General features: G+C 31.1%; 1 protein-coding gene across 3 annotated transcripts; it reads right to left on the bottom strand.

Moving 5' to 3' along the window:
* Positions 1–1,106: 1,106 nt before the first annotated feature.
* Positions 1,107–5,905, bottom strand: LOC127798746 (uncharacterized). 3 transcript variants are annotated; one of them, XM_052332329.1, is made up of 3 exons: positions 5,683–5,905; positions 2,020–2,114; positions 1,107–1,713 (listed from the first exon to the last, which is right to left on the bottom strand). In XM_052332329.1, exon 3 carries the CDS (start codon positions 1,667–1,669, stop codon positions 1,367–1,369), a length of 303 nt encoding a protein of 100 aa, XP_052188289.1. In that variant the 5' UTR covers positions 1,670–1,713; positions 2,020–2,114; positions 5,683–5,905; the 3' UTR covers positions 1,107–1,366. The 3 variants fall into 3 exon arrangements, with proteins under 3 accessions (XP_052188289.1, XP_052188290.1, XP_052188288.1); XM_052332330.1 differs by having other exon boundaries at positions 2,020–2,097; XM_052332328.1 differs by lacking the exon at positions 2,020–2,114 and having other exon boundaries at positions 1,122–1,713.
* Between the last annotated feature and the right edge of the window lie 13,997 nt (positions 5,906–19,902).

Raw genomic sequence — 19,902 nt, 5'->3', positions numbered from 1 at the left:
GTAATTCATCCAGAGGAGAAGATATATATAGAGTTAAAAGGGTGTTTAGTAAAGATGTCAAATGAGTGGACTGACTTGTTTCTTATTAGGCCCAACAAATTTGTGTCCGGCCGAGCAAAAACACGAAAAGAGGGACTCTTATAGATCGAGCTGACTTGTTTTCCATTACGCCCAACAAAATTTGTGGATTGGGGCGAGCCCCAGAACCCTTAGTCCTAGCACAACTCTTATGGTTCTTACAGAACATGCTAAGGTGGGCCATGCTAGGCCAAACTGGCCATTTTGGGGGTGTTTGGGTCGGGCCATACCACATGCTTCAGGGTAGGGCAAGTTGGCTTTATCATAAACAACTTAATCTATTTGACATCTCTAATATATATTTGGCCTGAAAATAAATTAAATCCAAATCCAGATTCCACACAACCAGCCTTCACAGTAAACTATGGGGTTTGTTACAGAAAAAATTTCAAGATTCCTATGAAATGTTAGGTTAGGAATTTATATTCTCATATTTGGTACAATTTTTTTATAAAAAGAATCATGAAAAATAAAATTTCCATGAATGATCTTTAAGTAATTTTCCCACAAAAAGATTTTTATGGGGGGTTGGAAATCCAAGTTTTTCATGAACTTAAGAATATTTTTAACAAAGAAAAAAACTAAAACATCCGTTGCTATTTTATAACTCTATACAAACATATTTTATATGTATATATATATATTATATTAAATATAAACATATATATTAAAATAGATATTCATACAAACATATATGATGCATATATATTATATACACAGGCATATATATAATGTATAAAAAATGACATTTTTTTAACTTTCTAAATATGTAAGTTCTAATATTTTATATAGTAGTAGGAATTTATCATTTTTAAACAAAAAATTAAATAAAAATAATTTTGAAAAAAAAATAAATTTTTAAGAATGTTGCATTTAAACCAAACATATAAATGTAAAATTTATAGAAAAAAATACTCAACATTTCTGAGAATATTTAAATATAATCAAACATAAAATTACACAAATTCTGAGAATCAAAAATTTCCAAGAACATTCCCAAAAATTATGAATTTTCCGATAACCAAAACCCCAATAAAAAGGTAAGGTAAAGCACAGTGAATCCAAAAGGCAAAAACTGCACAAAAGAAAAGACAACGTTGAAGGAGAAGACATAAATTCTTCCAGTTCAACTCTTCACAAGTTTCATTAGAAGCTCAAATTCACATTACAGCAAAGAGTTCAACTGCAGCCAAGAACACAAGTCAATGAAGTTCAAATCTCTCTCTCTCTCTCTCTCAACACTATCCTAAGAGAATAGCTCATCTTCCTCTTCCAGTTCATTAATTAGCTACCTCTCCATCACCACTTCATCAAAATTCCAGTCTCTGACAAGGTCTCTTCTGAGAGCGCAGCTCCGAACTAGGCGTGGGGGGCCTGCAACTACGTTGTTTGGGATACTTGGTTGTGGGGTGACCTTAGATGATGATGCAATGGGTTTATTTGCTCTCAGGTGGGCTACAAACACCTTCCTGTTCAAGCAGTTGGTGATCGCAGAACATCTTCCCTCGTTGTCTGAACTCGACACCGAGTAACTCCTAAAAGAATGCGAAGGACTTTCTACACTGTGGCATGCAAGACATGCCCGACTCATGCTTTTTCTTCTTTGGGGAGCCGCAGGCCACAGAAAGTTCCTTGCTGCAAGTGCAAGCCAAAATTAGAATACGAAGAAGCATATACAAGCACGAGAGATAGAGAGAGAGAGAGAGAGAAAGAGAACTTTGCTATCAGAAGATGTACACTGGCACTTATATCTAATTTTGAGTAATTGTTCATTAATTTGGTAAACAATAATGCTTAAGTGGCCACAAACAAACCCAATAGAAGAGTGTGAATGCTAAAAGGAATATTTTGAAAAATATGCAAAACCAAAAAAAAAAAAGAAAAGAAAACAAGTAAAACAACCAGAAAACTGTTGTAGCCAGTGGCCAGATGCATGCATACCTGGTATGTGAACCAGCAAAGTAATCAAATGCAAAGAAGTAGAACCGAGAAGTTACATGATTGAGCAGCATTCAGAAACTGCAAGTTATGCAAACCTGGTATTTAAACTACTATGAGAAAATGTCAACGGTGGTCCAAACTCAAGTACTGGAAACAAAAAGATGCCATTAAGATAAGAATCATATTTAGTTGCTAGCAAAACCTTGGCCTAGGCTCACCTTTGAGTTTTCATTCTCTCTCCCTTGTACAAACTCAATGATTTTTGGCTAACAAAAAATGCAGAGCAGATACAAACATTTTGCTACAGTAAAGGGGCAATATTTCATTCCCCGTGATTGGAGAAACTACATTAATGATCCTACTATGGAAAGATCTTCCTGTTTCAGAATTTGAACCAGGTATGACTTACTTGACTAGTACACATCATGCAAGGGACAGGAAAAAAACGTATTTGTAGAAAGCAACTACCAATGCTCATTAGAGAATCAGAGAGAATTATAACTTCAATAGGGTTAGTTTACTGAGGTATGCATGAAATAACTAATCCTTGGCAAACTCCATTTGTCTTATTTATCAAGAATAACCTTTTAACTCATAGCAAGAGAAAAATGTTCCACCTAATTTGCACTCTCCCAATGCTATTGGAACCAGAAAGTGAACGAGAGAAAGGAAACTTTTGACAGTTTTTCCATCTCTTCAATTTTTGTCATCTTTCTTAGAAACTGTCGGTCATATAAAAGATACATCAATCTCAGGAATAAAAAGAGTACACAAGTAGACATATATAAGCCAGGAAATACATCCAGATGAGAAAATTTTGTCATAACCAAGTAAAGGGAGTCATCAGTATAGCAAATTGAAACGACTAAACTCAACTTAGTTGAACTTCAAACAATAGCATAGATAATATCAAAGACTTCCTTAAAATAACTTTGACTCCCTATATTTTTGTTTTCAGGAAATGCTATGGAAGCCATTCATAGTGATTAATATATTTATCAATTAGGAATCGTAGGAGGGGAACAGGGGGGCAGGACCTTAATGAAGCTAAAATATTACCACCAGGAGCACTTTTTACACTCAAGAACATATTGCTTGGGGGTCTCATTTTCATGGTAATATTACCATGCCTCTGTTAATGATTAGTTATAAAACTTCACATATTGGGGATGGTGGCTTGTAATAATTTGAAATTCAAGAGATCTTAAGATGGCCCTGATCTCAGTATAAGAGAAAATTTGGGCCATGCAGGCATTTCCTCATCATCTCGATTAATTCATTGCTTGCTTGGTCTCTTCCAGGCAACATAATTATACCACCATCTCCCATATTTTAGTAGTGACATGGTTGTCTATTGCTCTTATCTCAGCTAAACACAAGCTCCAAACCTGCTAGCTGAAATATAATTTATGACTTGCTTGGTCACTTGCTTTAATGCCTCTGATTTACATGTCTAGTATATCATCTAAGAAAACTGAGAATAATACTAAAGGCAAATTTGCAATTATATTAGAAAAAGAAAAAAAGAAAAAAGAAAACCTCCATTTCATAGATGAAAAAAGGGAGAAATGAAGGATCTTCTCTTTTTTTATTGACAATGATTAGACTAAAATGGTTGAATCAACACAAGTCATAGATCAAACCACAAAAGCCCCCAAGAAGGTATGAATACTTTGATACAGTAATAATAAAATAACAATGTTGCATGAAGCATCTAATCAATCAACTTCCAGTGCATTAACAAGTCCAAGCACTTCAAACTTCAAAGTATCAGATAAACTTCCACCAAATTAAGTAAACCAAGTTATCAGCAAACAAAAGAATGTATATTGTCAAATTCGTATTGCAATTTTAGATACTGAAAATAAGAACAATCTAAATTGAACCTTCATACAACTGAAGTCAGTGAATTGTCAAAGATGCTATATTATCTTAAACCACAAACAAGTTTTTTATTTCAGAATCACATATGTATGTAGAACATCCATCACATATAGTTAGGAATAATAAAATCAGAATAATGCAGCCATGAGATGGAAATCCTTCACTCTTATCAATTAAAAAGCTCATCCTCCAGAAGTTTTTATTTGCAATAAGTACCAAAGGTCCAAAGAAAGGAACTCAACATACAATCAAGCAACATCAACTTCCAATAGTTTTCAGAAACCTGTCACCCAATCAAAGAAAACTACAAACGGTCATCACTAGCTATGCAACCAAACTGTGTTGAAAGAATAATAGTAGTAAAAGCCAACAAATACAGTTTTCCTTTTAAGGGGATGTACACTTAGGGGTGGCAAAATGGGTTGGCAGGTCATAATCGTGTCGTGTCAAGACACATGTATAACACGATTATGACAAATACGAACACGACACGATTAACTAATTGTGTCAAAACCCTCAACCCTAACACGGACATATTTATTAAACGGGTTATACGACATGACACATGTAACCCGTTTAACAATTTATATATTAGATCTACTAATTATAAATATTAAATTATAATCATAAAATTTTTTAATACATAATAGTTTTTTTAATATTATAATTGTTTTTAATTTATTTTTATAAATTGGTCTTAAACGTGTCATTTCGTATATAATCATGTTAACGTGTTCAGATCAACCCACTAACCCTTTTAATTAAACGTGTCATTTCGTATATAATCGTGTTAACGTATTCGGGTCAACCCGTTAACCCATTAAACGGATCATTACGTGTCTAAACGGGTTGACCCGTCTAAGACACGAAAATAACCATGTCATAAATGGGTTTATGACCCGAACCCGATTAGCCCCAACCCTAACCCGCTTAACTCAATATTATTTCGTTTTGTAATCGGGTCATGTAAAAAATTGCCAGCCCTGTACACTCAGGTCAGCCATGTCCAACTAACATAGCTTGTGAATGCTGTGGTTATGCCATAATACCCAATTTCAGAAATCGAGCAGAGAAATGGTGCCAGAACTGGGACATTATTACCAATGAAAACATACTCTTCTGAAATTAGAACAAAACCCTGCAGAAGAAGACTGAGATGGCAGAAACAACAGCAACCCTGCAAATGAAAACTGAAACTGCTAACTAGAGGCCTTGAACTTGAAATTTAGATAAAAATTGGAAACCGGTAACTGTCGTATTTTTCTCCGTCTTCCCTCCCCCATGTTTTGTCCACCATATCTAAAATTTTCTGCTTTATTACAACCAAATTGCTTAAAGGGCATGAGCAAAATGGTATCTTGCATAGCCAAACAAATTACAACCATCAAACTGAGCACCATATCCATGAACACTAACCAAAGACCTTAACAACAGAAAACGACCATGTTGAATCCACTTAATACCCAATCAGGAATCGCAAGTACCCACATGGAATTGGCGAGCATAAAAGCCTAAAAAAAAAAAAAACAGAAAACACGGAAATGGGATTCGAGTAATTTTGATCCGTCCACATCCCATAACCCAGTAAACAAGAATCAACTGAAATCAGAAGAGATCTGAATGGAAGTTTCAATAAACAGCTCAAATAATAACAATAACCATTACCATGAAATTTAGGACCCAGAAAAAATGGAGAGTCGATTCAATTATTTCAAACGAATAATCAAGAAGTTCTGAACAAACACACAAACAAGAGTAAGATCTGAGGAAGAAACCAACCTCTCTTTCTCTGTACTCTTGTCTGTCGCCTGAACCTGCAACAGAAGTAGTGACGCGATGACTGGGTAATTATTTCCCTATATGAGATTGACAGTAACGACTTGACGATGATTCATAGCAAGCCTCTATTGTAGTAGGATCTGATGTTTGTGCCAAACAAGCTTCAATACTCGAAAGTAAAGGGTGGAAAAATCATCAGCTTTACATTGACTCCCCACGACGACGGAGGATCTATCTGATATTATAATATAAAGATACTAACTTTAAAAATTAATACCATTTTTAAAAGTGAAAATTGCAAAAGATAACCCCTTCACAAATAGAAAATTCGTTTTTAGCCCCTTTTAGACAAAAAAACGTTTTTACCCCTTACAAATAAATAGTTGCAAAAAATAGCCATTTTACCACTTTTTACCTCAATCTTTGACTTTTCAACTCTCCACTTTAATTAAAAATTAAGAATAAAAATAAAGACAATATATTACCAAACTACTCTCAATATAAAACAAATAAAATAGTTGAATTTCTATTTTACCCCACGGAAAAACCCGAGAAACACTTCATAATTATAATAATAAATTTTTAATTATTAAAATATTATTATTATTTCTCAATATGAATTCTTATTTTTTAATAATTTAATTATTGGGTGGATTTTGAACCCACGGTGAGTCCCCCAGCTCTTTTTTATTATTAAATATATGTATTTTTACATATAAATAAAATTAATTAAATAATAATAATTGAAAATTTTAAATATATATGTATTATTAAATAAATAATTGAAAAATTGTTATTCAATAATTCTTATATTATTTTTCAATTGTAATAATAAATACAAATCTTAATGATAATAATAAATTTTCAACTATTAAATTATTAGTATTTTCAAATAAATACTATTATTTTTAATAATTATTATTTTTTTAAAAATTTAATAACTAGTTGAGTCTCGAACCCACGCTCGGTTCCTCTCTTCATTTTTTTATTATTAAATATATATATATGTAATAATATTACATATACAACAAATAAAATGGATTAAATAAAAAAAATTGAAAAATATATGTATTATCAAATAATTGAAAAATTGTTATTCAATTATTATTAAAATAATTTTTTTGATCTTTTTTTTTTTCTTGCCCATGGGATTTTTTCAAGTTATCCAATAGTCCAAAAAATAAATTATTGTTTAAAAATTATACTTGAATTTTTGGGTAAATTTTATAATCATTATATCAATTTAATCCAATGTTATTAGTGGTTACAACACTTAATCATGTATTGGTTGTGTTTTATTATCATTCTATTGTTATTTATTATGAATTATAAATTTAATTAAGCCAAAAAATGTAAAAATACATAATTTTTTATTAGATAACTTTGAAAAATCCCATGAACGAAAAAAAAAAAAAAAAAGATCAAAAATCCATTTTATTAAAAAATCAAGTTTTATAGCCTCACAAAACCCAGATCGGGCTTTGTGGCCCCACAAAGTCTGATTTCTTTTATTAAAATGGTTTTTTTGATCTATTTTTTTTCTTTTCTTGGCCATGGGATTTTTTCAAGTTATGCAACAGTCCCAAAAATAAATTAATGTTTAAAAATTATACTTATATTTTTGGATAAATTTTATACTCATTACATCAATTTAATCCAATATTGTTAGTAGTTAGAACACTTAAACATGTATTGGTTGTGTATGTTTTATTATCATTCCATTATTGTTTATTGTGAATTATAAATTCAATCAAGCCAAAAAATGTAAAAAGACATCATTTTTTATTGGTAACTTTAAAAAATCCCATGGCAAAAAAAAAAATCAAAAAATCTATTTTTATTAAAAAATCAAGTTTTATGGCCCACAAAGCCCGATTTCTTTTATTAAAATGCATTTTTTTATACTTTTTTTTCTTTTCTTAGCCATGGGATTTTTCCAAGTTATCCAATTGTCCCAAAAATAAATTATTGTTTAAAATTTATACTTGTATTTTTGGGTAAATTTTATAATCATTACATCAATTTAATCCAAATGTTGTTAGTAGTTAGAACACTTAATCATATATTGGTTGTGTTTTATTATCATTCCATTGTTATTTCTTGTGAATTATAAATTTAATCAAGTCAAAAAATGTAAAAATACATTATTCTTTATTGGGTAACTTTGAAAAATCCCATGGCCCAAAAAAAAAAAGATCAAAAAATTCATTTTTATTAAAAAATCAAATTTCATAGCCCCACAAAGCCCGGGCCGGGTTTTGTGGCCCCACAAAGCTCGATTTTTTTTTTATTAAAATGGTTATTTTTATCTTTTTTTTTCTTTTCTTGGCCATGGGATTTTTCCAAGTTATTCAATAGTCCCAAAAATAAATTATTGTTTGAAAATTATACTTTTATTTTTGGATAAATTTTATAATCATTACATCAATTTAATCCAATGTTGTTAGTAGTTAGAACACTTAATCATGTATTGGTTGTGTTTTATTATCATTCTATTGTTATTTCTTGTGAATTATAAATTTAATCAAGTCAAAAAAGATAAAAATACATTATTCTTTACTCAGTAACTTTGAAATATCCCATGGCCAAAAAAAAAAAAATCAAAAAATCCATTTTTATTAAAAAATTAGATTTCATGGCCCCACAAAACCCGGGCCAGGTTCGTGGCCCCACAAAACCCGATTTTTTTTTATTAAAATGGTTATTTTTATCATTTTTTTTTCTTTCTCGGCCATGGGATTTTTTCAAGTTATTCAATAACCCCAAAAATAAATTTTTGTTTAAAAATTATACTTTTAGTTTTGGATAAATTTTATAATCATTACATCAATTTAATCCAATGTTGTTTGTAGTTAGAACACTTAATCATGTATTGGTTGTATTTTATTATCATTCCATCATTATTTCTTGTGAATTATAAATTTAATCAAGTTAAAAAAGGTAAAAATACATTATTCTTTATTGGGTAACTTTAAAAAATCCAATGACCCCCCCCCAAAAAAAAGATCAAAACATCCATTTTTATTAAAAAATCACGTTTCTTGGCCCCACAAAACCCGGGCCGGGTTTTGTGGCCCCTCAAAGCCCGATTTTTTTTATTAAAATGGTTATTTTTATCCTTTTTTTTTCTTTTCTTGGCCATGGGATTTTTCCAACTTATTCAATAGCCCCAAAAATAAATTATTGTTTAAAAATTATACTTTTATTTTTGAATAAATTTGATAATCATTACATCAATTTAATCCAATGTTGTTAGTAGTTAGAACACTTAATCATGTATTGGTTGTGTTTTATTATCATTCCATTGTTATTTCCTGTGAATTATAAATTTAATCAAGTCAAAAAAAAGGTAAAAATACATTATTCTTTATTGGGTAACTTTGAAATATCCCATGGCAAAAAAAAAAAAAAGAAAAGATCAAAAAATCTATTTTTATTAAAAAATCAGGTTTCATGGCCCCACAAAACCTGGGCCCACAAAACTCAGGCCGGGTTTTGTGGCCCCACAAAGCCCATTTTTTTTTATTAAAATGGTTATTTTTATCCTTTTTTTTTTCTTTCTTGGCCATGGGATTTTTCTAAGTTATTCAATAGCCCCAAAAATAAATTTTTGTTTAAAAATTATACTTTTATTTTTGGATAAATTTGATAATCATTACATCAATTTAATCCAATGTTGTTTGTAATTAGAACACTTAATCATGTATTGGTTGTGTTTTATTATCATTCCATTATTATTTCTTGTAAATTATAAATTTAATAAAGTCAAAAAATATAAAAATACATTATTCTTTATTGGGTAACTTTGAAAATTCCCATGGCCAAAAAAAAAAAAATCCATTTTTATTAAAAAATCTGGTTTCATGGCCCCACAAAACCCGGGCCGGGTTTTGTGGCCCCACGAAGCCCGATTTTCTTTATTAAAATGGTTATTTTTATCCTTTTTTTTTTCTTTTCTTGGCCATGGGATTTTTCTAAATTATCCAATAGTACCAAAAAATAAATTATTGTTTAAAAATTATACTTGTATTTTCGGGTAAATTTTATAATCATTATATCAATTTAATCCAATATTGTTAGTAGTTAGAACACTTAATCATGTATTGGTTGTGTTTTATTATCATCCCATTGTTGTTTATTGTGAATTATAAATTCAATTAAGCAAAAAAATGTAAAAATACATCATTTTTTATTGGGTAATTTTGAAAAATCCCATGGCCCAAAAAAAAAATTTTAAAAATCTATTTTTATTAAAAAATCAGGTTTTGTGGCCCCATAAAGTCCGGTCCGAGTTTTGCTTCCCCACAAAGCCTGATTTTTTTATTAAAATGGTTATTTTTATCTTTTTCTTTTCTTTTCTTGGCAGTGAGATTTTTCCAAGTTATTCAATAGTCCCAAAAATAAATTAGTGTTTAAAAATTATACTTTTATTTTTGGATAAATTTTATAATCATTACATCAATTTAATTCAATGTTGTTAGTAGATAGAACACTTAATCATGTATTGGTTGTGTTTTATTATCATTCCATTGTTATTTCTTATGAATTATAAATTTAATCAATTCAAAAAAGGTAAAAATATATTATTTTTTATTGGGTAACTTTGAAATGCCCCATGGCAAAAAAAAAAAAAACAAAAAATCTATTTTTATTCAAAAATCAGGTTTCATAGCCCCACAAAACCCGGGCCGGGTTTTGTGGCCCCACAAAGCCCGATTTTCTTTATTAAATTGGTTATTTTATTTTTTTTTTCTTTTCTTGACCATGGGATTTTTTCAAGTTATCCAATAGTACCAAAAATAAATTATTGTTTAAAAATTATACTTATATTTTTTGGTAAATTTTATAATCATTATATCAATTTAATCCAATATTATTAGTAGTTAGAACACTTAATCATGTATTTGTTGTGTTTTATTAGCATTCCATTGTTGTTTATTGTGAATTATAAATTCAATTAAGCAAAAAAATGTAAAAATACATCATTTTTTATTGGGTAACTTTGAAAAATCCCATGGTCCAAAAAAAAAAAAAGATCAAAAAATCCATTTTTATTAAAAAATAAAGTTTTGTGGCCCCACAAAGCCCTCGCCGGGTTTTGCTTCCCCACAAAGCCTGATTTTTTTTTTTATTAAAATGGTTATTTTGATTTTTTTTTCTTTTCTTAGCCATGGGATTTTTCCAAGTTATCCAATAGTGCCAAAAATAAATTATTGTTTAAAAATTATACTTGTATTTTTGGGTAAATTTTATAATCATTATATCAATTTAATCCAATATTGTTAATAGTTAGAACACTTAATCATGTATTGGTTGTGTTTTATTATCATCCCATTGTTGTTTATTGTGAATTATAAATTCAATTAAGCAAAAAAAATAAAAATACATCATTTTTTATTGGGTAACTTCGAAAAATCCCATGGCCCAAAAAAAAAAAAGATCAAAAAATCTATTTTTATTAAAAAATCAGGTTTTGTGGCCCCACAAAGCCCGAGCCGGGTTTTGCTGCCCCACAAAGCCTTATTTTTTTTTTATTAAAATGGTTATTTTTATTCTTTTTTTTCTTGTCTTGGCCATGAGATTTTTTCAAATTATTCAATAGTCCCAAAAATAAATTAGTGTTTAAAAATTATACATCAATTTAATTCAATGTTGTTAGTAGTTAGAACACTTAATCATGTATTGATTGTGTTTTATTATGATTTTATTGTTATTTCTTGTGAATTATAAATTTATTCAAGTCAAAAAATGTAAAAATACATTTTTTTTTTTTGGTAACTTTGAAAAATCCCATGCCCCCCAAAAAAAGATCAAAAAATCCATTTTTATTAAAAAAATCAGGTTTCATGACCCCACAAAACCCGGGCCCACAAAGCCTGGGCCGGGTTTTGTGGCCCCTCAAAACTCGGGTCGTGTTTTGTGGCCCCACAAAGCCCGATTTTTTTTATTAAAATGATTATTTTTATTCTTTTTTTTCTTTTCTTGGGTATGGTATTTTTCCAAGTTATTCAATAGTCCCAAAAATAAATTATTGTTTAAAAATTATACTTTTATTTTTGAATAAATTTTGTAATCATTACATCAATTTAATCTAATATTGTTAGTAGTTAGAACACTTAATTATGTATTGGTTGTGTTTTATTATCATTCCTTGTGAATTATTTCTTTTGAACACTTAATTATTTTTTGTTATTTATTGTGAATTATAATTTTAATCAAGTCAAAAAATGTAAAAATACATTATTTTTTATTGGGTAACTTTGAAAAATCTCATTGCCACAAAAAAAAAAATCTATTTTTATTAAAAAATCAGGTTTCATGGTCCCACAAAACCCGATGACGTTGTGCAGTTTTGAAAAATTAAATTTTAATGGAAATCAGTATAGATCTGGAATAATATCTATCAAAATATATTTTATTTACATCCATAAACATACTACACAACCTTTATAAGCAATGTGATCACAAAACAAAACAAATAGAAATGAAATCAATCCTTAGAGATTCAGTCAGTGAAATTGTTTGTTAGAGATAAAGAATCTTGTTGAGTGAGATTTCAATGAGATCGCTGTGATTGATGAAGATTGTTAAATAACCCAACAAGTAAAAAAATTGAATGTATAATCAATGACTGAGTTCAGATAGTTTAACAATGGAGAAAAAGAAAGTAACGTGAACGTTAGAAGATGAGAGAGAAGAGAAAGACAATATGAAAGAGACAAGAGTATTTTAGTAAATGAAGATAAGGACAATGTGAGCTTTCTAATTTAAAATCTCATTAAGGGTATTTTAGGCATCTTATATAAAAGTGGGTATAGAGTGCAATTAGTTTGTTTGATTTGTCAAAAACGTTTTTTTACTAGAATGTGGTTAAAAACAATTTTTTAAATTTCTTTTAGGTTATTTATGAATTTCTCTCTTTTTAAAATATGGTATTAATTGTTAGTATCTTGTTAAACATGAAATAAAATAAGTTAAATTTAAGATAATTTTATTCAACTGAGAGATTAAATATAGATTGTATTGGCATCTTTGTCCCTAATTATATATAAACAAATCTTATCTACCCATTCAGCTTGCTTGGGACCAATGCTCTTGGCATTTTTGCTTGGGCGAATTTAGATGTGACATTTGGATTTTTTTTAAAAGGGTTAATTAGTAAAAAAATTATCAAATTTTGGGATAATATATCAATTCTATAATAAATTTTAAAATTTCTTGATTTTACATTTTACATACAGGCACTAGGCCCGATCATGATTTGGTTCAAAACGTGAATCAAATCAAAACCATTTTTCTAAAATTCAAACCGAAATCGTCTTTTTGGTAAAATGTCGACGTTAGGAATTGGTCGACCGTGATTCGTTGACCCGCGATGATCAAATAAACAAAGAATGAGAGAGAAAAAAACACGCCGAGAAGTGTTGTATGGTTCGATCCACGTTCCTTCAGTCGGTTGGCCCTCTACAAGAACTTCGATGTTCAAGTGAGTAAGGGAATAAGAAAAATGCAGTGTATCAGTAGGTTCACGAAAAAAGCATACATTAGTTCTGAAAAGAACTTATTGATATAGGAGAAGGAGATGTCCTTTCGTACGCTTGCTGCGTGCATTTGCAGGTGATGGGATTGAATATTCGAAGCCGGTGAAGGTACCCACGTGGTAGTAAGGTGTCGACGGGACCCCTATTAATGTGGATGAGATCTGCCATTAATGAGGATGGTATTTGAAGCGGGTGCGAGAATACCCAAAAGAGGCTGCAATAATATTATTTGCAGTCTAATATAGGGCCAAGATGGGACCGACATAGGCCAAAAAATGGGCTGAGATAATGGTGCCAGATCGGGCCTGGATGGCTTAGCCAAAACAACGCCTGATTCACAACTGTTCCCTGATTATTTCGTGGTCTTCTTGTTACACGAGTTGATTAGTTAGGCCAGCGAGTTGGAAGCGTCACTAGGAGCTCGCCATCACCGTAAGTATCGCTGAGAGCTCCTGAAGGTATCATTGGGAGCTCGCTAAAGATATTGCTGGGAGCTCGCTAAAGGTATCATTGAGAGCTCAAGTTTTAGCAATGTGTAAGCTTGCTCTGACGAACTCAGCTTGGGACCCACTAGGCCTTGAGCGATGAGGTCGACTTGTTGGGCCTTAACAATCAGGGCGGCCTCCTGAGTCAAGTTTAACCTATAAGGAGTAGTGCGAGAAATATGTATAACAATTTCAATTCAAAAATCAAAATCAAACTCAAAGATTTACGATTCGATTCTGATTCTTAAAAATAAGAAATCGATTCAAAACATGAAAAAATAAATTAAATAAATATAAAATATATAATACAATACACAATAATTTATACTTTTAAAAATAATTTCGATTGAGATAAAGGAGTTGCAAATTTAAATGGTAAGTGAATTATGTGAGTTTTGATTCCTTCGAATCTAAAAAGTAGGTAGAAAGTTTGATTTATATAAAATAAGTCTAAACTCTTTTTTTTCTTTTTATTAAATTGGTTTGAACTGGAATTTTTGAAAATCAAAATTGAACCATCAAGTAATTAGGATCAAAACCATCTATAGACAATTAAATTCTAATTCCAAAATCAAAACTGTCGGTTTCCAACCGTAGTTAGGCCATTCACCCTTCATAGTTTATTTTAAGTACTTCATATACTCAAATTTTATTTCATAAAATAAATACATTTTACACTTAACAAGGATGTATCGTTAGAAAAAAAAAAGTTAAAAAAATTTAAAAATTTAAAATATTAAAAATAAATCACATGAAATATCTATAAAAAGTAACATAAATGGGACAAAAAAGACCATTATTGTAATTTACAACTTCCTACAATTGATGTAATCTTAATGTTGTGCTATAGGTAAAAGTCTATTAAAAGTTTAAAAATCCAAAATAATTCATTTGGCTAAAAGGTGCAAATATCCCCATAATCGCAAAACACACAAATTAAATAACTTTAACATCCAAAAATCCCTTCAAATATTCTAAAAAGTATATATAATTTATTAATAAATAATTATAATACTAAAAGAATTTTGAAATATTAAAATAAATATCATTCATAAGAAATTTCATCCTCAAAAAATGGCAAAATAAACTTTATTCTTAAGAGATAGATGTCAACCATAATAATCATATTCCCAGTCAGACTAATAGTAATCAAGATAGACATTATTGACAAATAATCATAATCCAAATTACTTAATATTACTTTCATATTCCTCTATAAACAGTTTTCATTGTTTAACTTAAGTATCGAAATATTTGCACGAAAATCTCCCTATGCCTTCTGATTGTTCATTTTTTGCATATGTAGAGGCTTGACGACGACATTTCTATTCAAATAAATTCATTGATATATCTTAATAACATCACTTAGTATAATAACTGACATTTTAATTTCATATTTCTTCAAGATTAAAATTGTGATTAAATGATACTTGAGCCCTCCATTTTTAATTTACCATATATAAATATAGTATACTAATATAAAATGACAATGTGTCTGTAGTTTTTTAAAAAAGTGTAAATCAGATATTACTATAAAAATAAATTTACCAAATGGCCCTTATAAGATATAATAATGTGACAAAATACCTAGACAAATAAAATTAATTAGACTGCATGGTGTTTGTTTCGTCACTGTAATAATTAATTAGAAACAAATACTTATCATAATAATAAAAAAAATAATTAGCTACTCAAAATTACCGAAAAATTAAAAAAAAAAAATGTGTTTTCATTGTAGTTAAACTAAAAAATAATAGAAAAAATTAATAGCGATACTCTTGAGACTTAATTACAAAAATTATTCTTGAAGTTTGATAACATACACTGATTATTCTTAAAGTTTAATATTATATTATAATTTGTCTGTAATACCCTGAGAGCCCAGAAAAGTTAGTATATATCGAGGATAGTGTAAGAAAGGAAACAACACCAGCTGGATACCTTTTGGGCTGAATGTTGGCAAAGAACTCCCAAGTTAAGCGTGCTTGACCTGGGGTAATCCAGGGATGGGTGACCCCCCTGGGAAGTTCGTGTAGGCCCATCAGGGTAAGTTGTTCCGGTCCTTCCTATCGCTCGATCGGGATGTTACAAATGGTATCAGAGCTGACCCCCGAGCCTCTGAGCGCGGTGGTGGGGCAAACCTCAGCGAGGAGGCTGAGTCCCGAGGGGGGCGTGAGGCCCCTATGGGGGGTGCGTGTAGGCACCTTAGGCGAATCCCACATCGGCCATGCAAGGGGGGAGAGATTTGGGACCGATTGTAAGGTCGCATGACGGGGACGTCATGTGCTTAAGGGGGGGGAATGTAATACCCTGAGAGCCCAGAGAAGTTAGTATATATCGAGGATAGTGTAAGAAAGGAAACAACACCAGCTGGATACCTTTTGGGCTGAATGTTGGCAAAGAACTCCCAAGTTAAGCGTGCTTGACCTGGGGTAATCCAGGGATGGGTGACCCCCCTGGGAAGTTCGTGTAGGCCCATCAGGGTAAGTTGTTCCGGTCCTTCCTATCGCTCGATCGGGATGTTACAAACCGGAACAACTTACCCTGATGAGCCTACACGAACTTCCCAGGGGGGTCACCCATCCTTGGATTACCCCAGGTCAAGCACGCTTAACTTGGGAGTTCTTTGCCAACATTCAGCCCAAAAGGTATCCAGCTGGTGTTGTTTCCTTTTCTTACACTATCCTCGATATATTCTAACTTCCCTGGGCCCTCGGGGTATTACATTCTCCCCCCCTTAAGCACATGACGTCCTCGTTATGCGACCTTACAACTGGTCCCAGACCTTCTCCCCTTGGGGGCTGCCATCCTAGAAGCCTGCCAGAAGCCGCTCCTTGTACAGGCCCTCAAGCCCCGGCGCCACTCCCCGCCCTCATCGGACCGCTTTCACCAAGGGTCGGCTCTGATACCACCTGTAACATCCCGCTCGAGCGATAGGAAAGACCGGAACAACTTACCCTGATGGGCCTACACGAACTTCCCAAGGGGGTCACCCATCCTTGGATTACCCCAGGTCAAGCACGCTTAACTTGGGAGTTCTTTGCCAACATTCAGCCCAAAAGGTATCCAGCTGGTGTTGTTTCCTTTTCTTACACTATCCTCGATATATTCTAACTTCTCTGGGCCCTCGGGGTATTACATTGTCTTTACTTTTATTTATCCTATTAAATATTTTTAAATAACCAAAATAGTCTTATATTTAAAAACTTGTCTCCTTTCTCATTTTTTCTCTCTTATCTTAAATTATTTTTCTTTTTTTTTAATTTCTCTATCTCTTAGTTTGCCAACAAATATGCAATTTCTTATTTTAGGTTTATCTCGATCCCTTTCTCTCTCATCAATAAACCCAAAATTTGGTCTCAAGATGAACTTAAATCTAAGTTCATCACGAATTTAGTGATACGAATCTAGTGATGAATCTTAAATCCTAAACTCTAAGTCTAGATCTAAATTTATCATGAATATCTCTTTTATCTTCAAATCTAAATTTAAATTTGATGGTAAACCCAAATTAAGTTTCATTTGGATTTGCAATTGAACCTATATGGGGTTTTTGGGTTCTATTTGAACCCAAATACCCATTAGTAGTTAGTGACAACTAGTTTTTTTTTTTAATTCTAAAAATAGATAATAAATGAGAGAAAATAAAGAGTAAAATAATTTTTTTTATTTAACAGAGGAGATATTATTACCACTTCTCAAATATTAATTGTGATTTTTGTAATCTTTGCCAATCCTTAGATGTGGTTTTACAATTGACCCAAATTACATCGACACACAAATAATGTAAGCTAAACATAAAAATTTGCAATGGTCAGACAAATGCCTGTTTAGTAATGTTATAAAATTTTTATTATTGAAAAAATAACTTTTGATTATGTCAATTTTGTTTAAGATATTTTTATTTTTATTTTTGTGAAGCTCTGATTTTTTTTTTCTTGTTCACAACAAATAAATAATTTTAGCATATTTTAACCAAAGTACTTTTTATTTAAAAACAAAGTGCCTTTAATTTATCCACAACCAAAAAGGCTGTAAACCACTGTGTTTGTCTAAACTTATATTTAAAAAGGTATATTCACTCTTAAGAAAAGGTTAATTATAAAAAAAATTAACTTTACGTGAGTTTTTAATTTTAAATTGAAATTTTAATTTTTTTAATAATAACACAATACTTTTATTTAATTTCAGTCGATAATTAAAATTAAATAAAAACAGAATGAATGTTATTATTAAAAAAAATTAAAAATTCTATTTAAAATAAAAAATTAGAGTAAAACGCAAAGTTCAGAGGGCAATTAAGCCCTTAAAAATTGTCTTTGTGGTAAGATACCTTCATTAATTTAGGATCAATATTCAAACTTCATGGAGGACGTTCCTGAGTAGACCTCTAGTTATTTATTTATTTATTTATTTATTTTTATTAACGCATCATGACGAGCATCCCCATTGTTCGATTCCACGATTTCAGTAAAAGAGGTAAATTAGAAAACTCGGTAGACAAGTTTCAACCCTTAATACAACCACAAATGTGAGGACGACAAGTATTTTTCATTTTTCATGGTCGTTTCTTATCTGTTGAACTATCTCCTGACTAGTATTTGAACACCAAACTTAAAAACTCAAAGAGCAACGTCCCAATAATTCTTTCTTTGCCAATTAATCTGCGTCATGGGCAATTTAGTTATTTATTTGATATGTATCATTTGTGACCCATGAACATTTGACGTCATGCTTTCGTGGCACACAACTATTAGTTGGTACAGATTTTCCCAGATTAGTATTCCATTAATTTTATAGGAAAAAAAAATTAATGATGAACTCAAGCAATGGTCCAACTTGAGGGTGCATGGCATGCAAAGGACGAGAGAGATGACAGCAACAAGAAGCCATTGAATGTGCAAAATTTTCTGGGTAAGCCATTAAATGGGGTGACAGCAGTAGCAGATATCATGAATTTGCATGGGGTAACGCCAAACCCGACAGTTGACTCCACCCCCCACAGTTTTGGCAGGCAGGGATATCAGTTCTTACACTGACAGTGAGTTATTAAAAGGATAAAAATAACAAAAATTGTTCTCACTCAATTTATAAATTTGCCACCCTCATCTTTTGGCCCTCTCATCTTACCTAAAAAAAAAAAAAAAAAAACTCTATCTCTTCTTATTATCTTGTTCATCGTCAATACATTTTCTCTTTACCCTACTATAATGCCTTACAGCGACTATTATTAAAATATGCATTCTCTCTTTGTCGTTGTAACTCACGTCGATCGTTGTTGATCATTTTGTCACTGGATGAAGCTCGATCATCCGAGATAAAGTCTCGATCATAAAGTCTGATCAGATTTCATCATCAGATAAAATTTGATTCGATTATCAAACATATCATCTCGTAAATACATATAACATGACTCTCTTAAGTTTCGTGTAGATTTATACATATAAATTAAGATTCTATTCCAGTGGTGCGATCATAACCCTTAAAAAATAACCTGTCACGTGGATTATTCAAAAATATTTGGACTCGGGATACCGATTGAAGTGTGCCTAGGAGTTCATCAAGGGCCATTCCCAAGCCTGAGCCTTGCATTCACTGCACCCCACCTAACATCAACTTTGCTGCAGCATCATCACTGCCCATTTCCCCATTCTCGGATGGACATATATAGCAATTAAAATTCAAACCACCTAACTTGGCATCTTTGATTGCCACTTCTCTTGGGCTCTTGTCCGATCTTCTGTATCTGCCTTCAATGCTTTGCAGTAATTGTTTTGCAGCTGCCCGACGCGTAAGGTCTAATCACATTTGAACCAAATCAATGCTCCCCATAAAAAGAACCAAAAAAATCTTTCCACCTCTCATTAAATCTTCAGAGCTTCTATGCTATTCCAGAATTATCATTCTCCTGTATCTTGAGGCGTGTTTTATACAATCTAAGTCATATACTATAGAATACAAAATATTTCTATATATATAATATACTTTTCAGGTTGTATATTTTTATATAATATACTCTTCCAATTGTAGACATCACTCTCTTATTTTCATATCACACACTCAAATATCAGTACGTTCAAATATCCTACAACTTTCGTTTATACAGAGGTGCCAATTCTTTAGTTTATCCTAGAAGTCCCCAGTTTTTATTTTTATTTTTTTTAAATTCAGAGTTCTATCAAATTTTAATCTCA

The sequence above is a fragment of the Diospyros lotus genome, chromosome 4, assembly GCF_014633365.1.
Source record: "Diospyros lotus cultivar Yz01 chromosome 4, ASM1463336v1, whole genome shotgun sequence".
In the NCBI taxonomy this organism is placed as follows: Eukaryota; Viridiplantae; Streptophyta; class Magnoliopsida; order Ericales; family Ebenaceae; genus Diospyros; species Diospyros lotus.
The sequence above is the reverse complement of the archived record's forward strand: the minus strand, read 5'-3'. Positions and strand labels throughout refer to the sequence as shown.

Excerpts from the sequence above, each read along its gene's own strand:
- LOC127798746 (XM_052332329.1), bottom strand. The coding sequence starts at position 1,669 with ATGAGTCGGGCATGTCTTGCATGCCACAGTGTAGAAAGTCCTTCGCAT.